The sequence below is a fragment of the Calidris pugnax genome, unplaced genomic scaffold, assembly GCF_001431845.1.
Source record: "Calidris pugnax isolate Ruff unplaced genomic scaffold, ASM143184v1 scaffold95, whole genome shotgun sequence".
Classification (NCBI taxonomy): domain Eukaryota; kingdom Metazoa; phylum Chordata; class Aves; order Charadriiformes; family Scolopacidae; genus Calidris; species Calidris pugnax.
The window spans coordinates 6,935,617-6,943,180 of NW_015090885.1; the positions used below are offsets into that span (position 1 = coordinate 6,935,617).

The window sequence follows — 7,564 nt, forward strand, 5'->3', positions numbered from 1 at the left end:
ATAAGGGAAACGGAAGCAGAGTTAAATAAATGAAATTATTTTGAAGCAAAAACTGCTAAAAAAGCTGCAGCCAAACTAAAAGATCTCTCCTTATGATTTCCCCCACCCTCAAATAGGACAGTCCCTTTCCCTCCTGCACAAGAGGTGTGTGTGGTGTATGATGTCTCTGCCGAGGTCACCTGGTAGGTGGTTGCAGCCTTCTGCTCTGTGCTTATGTCAGTTTGGGTGTGCAGAATAGGAGCTGCAGGTCAGACCTTTCCATAAAGGTCCCACCTGTCTTGTTGGGTACCTGCTTTTTACAGGCTGCAGTCCTGTCCTCAGCCCACCTCGAATAGCTGCAGTTCGCTTTCCTGTGGGCTGTGTTTTTGGAGGACATGGTGTTTTAGGGAGGCTGGCGTGTTTGCATGCTCTGCTGAAAGACGGTGCTGTCGTGTCCTCCACTGCACCCCAGCAAATAGAAGGAAGGCGTGTGGCCGTGCTTGTGTCTGTGGAGGCCCTCACAGCCTGGGTTGGCTTGGAAGTCAGGTAAGAATTCTGCGTTGCTGCACCATTTTGGTGTGTTCTGGCTCGCTGCTGTGCAAGTCTTGATCCCGTCAACTTGCCTGGGCAGTGACCAGTGTCATAACGTGGCTGCAGGTTTGTTCCCTCCCTCATTATCCGAGTTAGTACAGCTGTGCTGGGATTTACAGGATTTGAGTGGCAGTGTCGGGATGCATACTCTGCTGTCTGCTGGTAAATCTGTAGTACAGTTCCTCTTGAAAAACATTAAATCTGGCATGCACCTCACTAAGCCATGCGTCTTTGCTGCATAGCATGTAAAATTTAGTGCTTTTCAGAACAAAAAAAAATGCTAGGTTTTGCTTTTTGTGAGAAGCAAGCAGCTGTAGCAGTATTTAGAGGAGGAAATGGTGCTGTTTGGCATGCTCCTGACGGGAAAAAGGTGGCAGACTAGAGCTCATTTGTAGGTGAGGCTTCATTCCACCTGCTTCAAAGTGCTGTTAGCAGTCATAAAAGCTCTGTGGTCTTGCTTTAGCTTTGGTCTTGCTGCAGCCCCTGCGGAAGCAAGGGGCAATATGGCCTGTTCTGAGAAATACTGATTGTGCTTTTGTTTTTTTGTTCTGTTCCCAGGGCCCAGTCATTTATGCGCAGTTAGACCATTCCGGAGGACAGCACAGCGACAAGATTAACAAGTCAGAGTCTGTGGTCTATGCTGATATTCGGAAGAACTGAGATGAGATCTTAAGCTATCCAAAGGAAAACACACATTCAGACTGGAACTGCTTGAACAAGATTTGACCCAGAGAACTCACATGTGGCCTTTGATGCCTAGGCTAGGACCAATGCATGTGCATACAGAGGGAAAGATATATATGTATTGTGTGTAAATAGTCTATTTAATCGTACAGAAGTGAGACCAATGTTGCATGTTGAAATGCGGTAAGAATTTGCTTATAAATTGCCAATATTCTTTTTAGTATCTTATGTGACGAGAGAGAAAGTGAAAACTCACATCACATTTTAAAAATATTTTTATCTTGATTATTAATGGAGAAACTGGAAGATGCCTGAAGATTCTAGGCTGACCTGGAGATTTTTTTTTTTTTTTTGCTTATAGGTCCTAATTTCTTTTGTTGAAGTGAATATAGACAAGATATCTTCTTTATATTCACAGAGTTCTTTATGCGTACAGGGTATTCATCTTTCCTTGGTTAGATTCTCAGTACAAGCTGCCTTCTCATATAAACTAGAGATTCTCACTTGGTCTTGTAAGGCCAAATTGTGACTTCTAGCTATCAGAAATGTATGTCTTAGCAGTGTAAGTGAAGGAAATGTTTAGGCCTACCTGACCTGTGTCATACAGGCCACAGAACTGTTTACTTCTGTATTGGGCCCATCTATTCGAGCTCAGTCCTTTAAGATACAGAGGTAGCGTTGAATTAATGAATTTTGTGAAATGGTAGTTTACCTGTGAAAACTTAAGAGCTAGTAAGTTAAAGGAATCTATAGCTGTAGGTGGTTGCCTCAGACTCTGCTGAACCTTTCAATGAAATGTTTCTTCCTCAAAGCTCTGTCATTTCACATAAGCATGGAAAAGGGCTCCAAGGGATCTGGAAGCTGTAGTACTCCCTCACTTCTCTCCCATGGCTCCATTATACCACTGTCACTTCCTTAGAGATGCTTGTTCTGTTCTTAAAAGCCTGTAGTGGAGGCTGAATGACCCCTGGAGGAAATCTAGGGCCTCACTCTTTGGTTTTTTTGATGTGTGTTTTTTTGTGTAACCCCTATTTGCACAGAAGATGTAGAAGGCGATTTATTTCCTTCCTCTCTGCAAGTCTGCCACTTGAATATGATTTCCCAGCTTCTTGTTTCTAGATTAAACTCCTCGTACGTTGTTAAGGATCTCTAATTGCTCTCTTCTGCTGAAGAGGATCTTTCTTTAGCTGGCCCATTTGTATCCTGAAATGTGGTACTCAAAACTAGAAGTGTCATTCCAGCAGAGGCCTTCTCAAAGTAGCATATAGTAGAAGGATTTCTGTTTTGTACATCCCAATGTGGTGTTGGCTTTTTTGTTGCAGCAAGTAATTCTCAGTCTGGTCTGCCATAACCCCTTCTCTCTGATTCTTACACATTTCCTAAGGGTTCAGTCTATGTCACGGAATCACAGAATGGTAGGGGTTGGAAGGGACTTTGGAGATCACCTAGTCCAACCCCCCTGCCACAGCAGGTTCACTTAGAGCAGACTGGACAGGAATGCACCCAGGTAGGTTTTGAATATCTCCAGAGAAAGATTTCACAGAATTAGTCACAGAATGGTTGAGGTTGGAAGGGACCTTGGGAGATCAAGTAGTCCCAACCCTCACTCATCGAGCAGGGGCAGCTGGAGCAGGTTGCCCAGCACTGTGCTCAGTTGGGTTTTGAGTACCTCCACGGGTGGAAACTCTACAATGTCTATGTACAAAAAAGTGCTTCCTTCTGTTCAGGTGGAATTTCCTTTTTTCAAATTCCTGTCCATTGCCTCTTGTCCTGCCAGTGAGCAATACTGAGAAGAGTAGTGCTCTTCATTCCCTCCCATTGGGTATTTACACACATTGACAAGATCCCCCCAAGCCTTTTCTTCTTCAGGCGTAACAGTTCCGGCTCTCTCAGCCTTTCCTCATATGAAAGGTGCCCCGGTTCTGTTATCAACTTTGCAGCCCTGCACTGGACTTGATCCAGTAAATCCTTATCTCTCTTGTACTGGAGAATCCAGAACTGGACTCAGTACTCCAGGTGTGCCCTCACCAGTGCTGAATAATGGGGAAGGATCGCCTCCTTTGACATGCTGGCAGTGCGTTGCCTAATGCAGCCCAGGATATCATTTACCTTCTTTGCATCAAGGGCACGCTGTTGGCTCACGTTCAACATGGATCCACACAGGACCTTTTCTGCGAAGCTGCTTTCCAGCCAGGCAGCCCTCAGCATGTACTGGTGCATGGGGTTGTTCCTCCCTAGGTGCAGGACTTTGCACTACTCCTTCTTGAACTTTATGAAATACCTCTTAGTCCAATTCTCCAGCCTGCCCAGGTGCCTCTGACTGGCAGCAGAACCATCTGGTGTTCCAGCAATTTCTCCTAGTTTTGTATTGTCTGCAAGTTTGTCTCTACTGAAATTATGTTACAGCTTTTTCAGATGTCATCTTTGGTTTGTCAGTTGAAAACTTCATTTGAATTCTCATCCTGTCCTCCAGTGAGCTTGCAACACTCTTAGCTTGATATTTGCAACTTAAGCCTACGTTCCACTGTAACATCAAGTAAATAAAATATAGTTTTAGTCCTATGGTGGACCCTTTCAGAACCACATTAGATAGTCCTTAAATTATGATAGTGCAACTTTAATAACTATTTTCCGTACAGTAGCTTTTTTCTCCCAACAAAGTTGGGTATGCCAACACTACATTCTTTCACCAGGATCAAACTTGCCTGGTTTCCTGACAATACTTGCCTTTGTTAGAAGCCTCATTAAGACCAGGATGAACCCTGCTGGTGCTGCTTTCCTTATCTACCAGGCTGTTAATTCCCAACATTTGTTTTATGCTTAGTAAGAAACAAACGCTTTTGACATGGTTGATGGAGAAACTTGATTTTGATCTGCCTATGTTCATCCGTGTGCATTACCATCTTTCTCCCCAGACATTTAGAGGGAGAAATGTGATGAATGTAGCAATCAAAAACTTGCTGCTATGAGAAGATGGGGCTGTCCTTGGCTCTGAAGTCTGCTACTAATGTTTGTTTCTTTTCCTGCTGGAACATACTGGAGAATCTGAGTGCAATCCTGGTCTGGTGCTGACTTTAAGAAACACACTGATCTGGTGCTAACTTTAAAAAACACATTGATCTGTTTGTTGCTGACTTTAGGAAACACACTGATCTGGTGCTAACTTTAGGAGACATACTGATCTGCTGATCTAAATATTGCTAACGTTAGGAAACACACTGATGTGGTCGGTGCTAACTAACTTTTGGAAACCTCTCCTTCCATTGCTTTTGTTTAGCTACAGGTATGTTCATATTGCCTATACTGCTGAGGAGGCTCATTGCAAGGCTGCTTGCATCCTCTTTGTGAAGGCAGAATGAACTTGGAAGTATTTTTTTTTAAATGCTGAGCATATTTTTAGAAAAACAAAAGCCCTTTCCCCAAGGAATAGTTGAAATCAGTCTGAATCCCTCTCCATTATGAAGGCTGTTGAATTATCTTCTTTTTTTTTTTTTTTTTTTTTTGTTTTGTAAAGGGGGAAGAAGATACAGGTTTTTAATTTTTTTTTTTTTTTTTTTTTTTTTTTTTGGTCATGGAAACATGAACAATGTAGCTATTAAATTACTTATTCAGGCTGAAGTCAAAAGAACTTGAGGCAATGCGAGATGACACTTGTGAACTTTCTGTCCCTCAATCTTAGCTTGTTGAATCTTTCCATAATCTGTGCTGATGAAAAGGGACTGATGCTAAGTTGGCTTACTTCGTAAAGCCTCAGGAGACAGAGGGCTTCTCCTGCCTTGATGGGTAGCAAGCAGAGATTAAAGGTCGACAAGGTCATCATATCCTGATGTTATGGTGACCAGACGTTTAATTCTGTTTGCTTTACTGCTATTCTCTTAATTCGCTGATGCTGTTCTTTGCAGGTGGAAAGGAACAGCTTGGACTTTGAGGAACACTAAATGTTTTGGCCTTGTCCTGTTGTAGTACTGCTGCTAGCTCTCGTACAGCCATCTATTTTAACAAGAAGTGCTGTGTAGCAGGCAGGCTTCTGCAGCACGGCTGAGGGGTAGGCAGCCTCTCCGGAGGCAAACAGTTAAAACTATATGTGGGTCGTCACTCTTGGACAGTGGAGCCTGGGGAAGGTCTGTGTGATGTGTGAGACTCACAATGGATTCTCTTTTATTTATCATGTGAACAAAATGGGGATCAGTCTGAAATCCATTTCTCAGCTGAGGGGGGGGAAAAAAAAAGGTCTCTTATGGGGAAAAGTGCTGTACCCATTGCAGGAGGGCAGTTCTGGATAGCCATCCTGGGCTCTGGCAGCCAAGCCAGCTGGCACCCCCTGGGGCCAGGGACACAAATGGCAGCATTCATCTGCCCTGTTTCGCACAGAACTGCCAAGTGGAAAAGTTTTGGCTTTTTACTAACAGCGGATATATTCTGCCTTATTTTTGATTACCAGAAATGAATTTTTAGAAGAGGATTACAAATAATTGTAAAGCATTGACCTAAGTAAATTGGTAGCAGTACTCAGTACATCAAATGTCCATTGCCCCTTTTGACTTCAGCAGTTGTTCTGTGAGGGAGATGGTTGGCACCCTCATTAAATGCCATTAGGAGCCATCACGGGTGGCAAATACGTCGCTGTAACTAATTGAATGATGTGTCATTTATAACCGGAGACCCGTAGGGTTTTGTTTTCTCTCAAAGCTTTAGTGATATTTCAGATTGTGACTAGCAAAGCTGGAATTAGGTTTTTAACTATTTTAAACCTGTGAGAACTGTTTAGGTAACCATCTGTCTTGTAACTGCAGTACCTGTGTATATGCAACGTAGAAGCTGCATTGCCATAGAGTGAATCACTGAGGTCAAGTGTGGGCTGTTTGATTTATAAACAAAATGCCTTCACTCTGTGTTGAAATCTTGTCTTGGAATTTTACATTATTGATGCATCTAACTGGGACCTCAAATACAAAATGTTCTTATTGTATAATAAGTGATGGAATTGTTTTCTCTTTAAAACCATCAAAGCTGAGAAGGTGGGTAAGACTTCTGGGCTGCGGCCACATCCCTGTGGTGCTAGTATTTAGGTATCATTTTTATACAGGAGACATACATACAGCATATTAACTATGCTCAGCAATTATACTCTTCTTGAGGCTTCTCTTTCCCTTCTCTTCACTGCCCTAAAGTTAATAAACCCTTTCATTTAAAGGTATTTTTGCACTCTAAACTGTTAAGTTCAATGCCTTTGGAGATCAATGTGCTGTGCAATCTTTTCTGTCTCCCTGCAATGCCAGCTGGTTTTATGTGGTAAATGTAGATGGAAACATAGACTGGGTACTTTTCTTTTGTAAACCTCTGTCTTGGAGGAATGCAAGAGAACAAACACCTGTAGGACAGGTGTATAATCTGTGTGAGGGAGCTAGATACGCATTGCATGGCCCGATTACATGAAGAGCCAGTGTACCAACTGTTAGTGCATTTGCTTTTACAGATTCATCTGAAAACAGTTATCTTGGATATTTTTTTTTAATGGACTTTCATGTTTTCTATTGTAATCTTGTGAATATTTTAATACACTTTTTTTTTTCCCCATTACTGGTTTGCTGGATGAGTCTTATCTGGTTAGGGACTGGGAAGAGAGGGGGACTGAAATACACCGCTCCTCTTTCTGGCCGTGTTCTTCGGTCACTGCCACCTTTGTCTGCTCCATGAACAACAGAGCTGGAGACTTCACCCTGTGAATTGTTACCCTGTACTACCACTTCAGGTAGGAGAACTGAGAAATGCAAGTGAAACTGGAGAGAATACACACAGGAGAGAAATAGCTTCATGGCAGGACAGCCTCTGAAAAAGGGGAGCTGACAGACTGTCAGGCACATATCTTACAAGAATGCTTTCCTTAAACTATCCTGCACCAATACGCTGCACTGGATAATATACAACATTATACATAGGGTGAGAGAGGACATTCATGCCTCAACAAGGTGCTGTAGATTTTGTAACTTTCCTTTCCTCTCCACCCTTGCCATGCTGGGGTGATAACTCAAATAGGATTGGGGGAAAACAGGGGTGGAGAGAGACTTAAGAGGACTTTGCAAAACTCCAGTATTTCAAGGCCTTCATTTTCCCAAAAGTTGAATCTTGAAGAAGCTACTCTGTCTCAGTTACCTGCTTTTCCTGGATATAAATTGCTTCACTCTAAGACTCTGTCACCAGTACTGTGTCACTCCCAGCACAGTGCAGCAGAGTCAGGTGGGGGCCAGCAACTCATTGAAGGCACAATCCACAATCAGTTTCTTTTAAAGAGACAATATAAGACACACAA

The 7,564-nt window shown here is 42.8% G+C and overlaps 1 protein-coding gene across 3 annotated transcripts in view; it reads left to right on the plus strand.

Moving 5' to 3' along the window:
* The window catches only part of MPZL1 (myelin protein zero-like 1), a 44,132-nt gene extending 39,710 nt beyond the window's left edge, over positions 1–4,422 (plus strand). For 2 of the 3 annotated variants that reach the window (XM_014947335.1, XM_014947338.1), the window contains one exon: positions 1,129–4,422. In XM_014947335.1, coding sequence (XP_014802821.1) covers positions 1,129–1,230 — 102 coding nt within the window. In that variant the 3' untranslated portion in view covers positions 1,231–4,422. The remainder of the gene's footprint in view (positions 1–1,128) is intronic. The other variant, XR_001412625.1, reaches the window with a different exon arrangement.
* Positions 4,423–7,564: the final 3,142 nt, after the last annotated feature.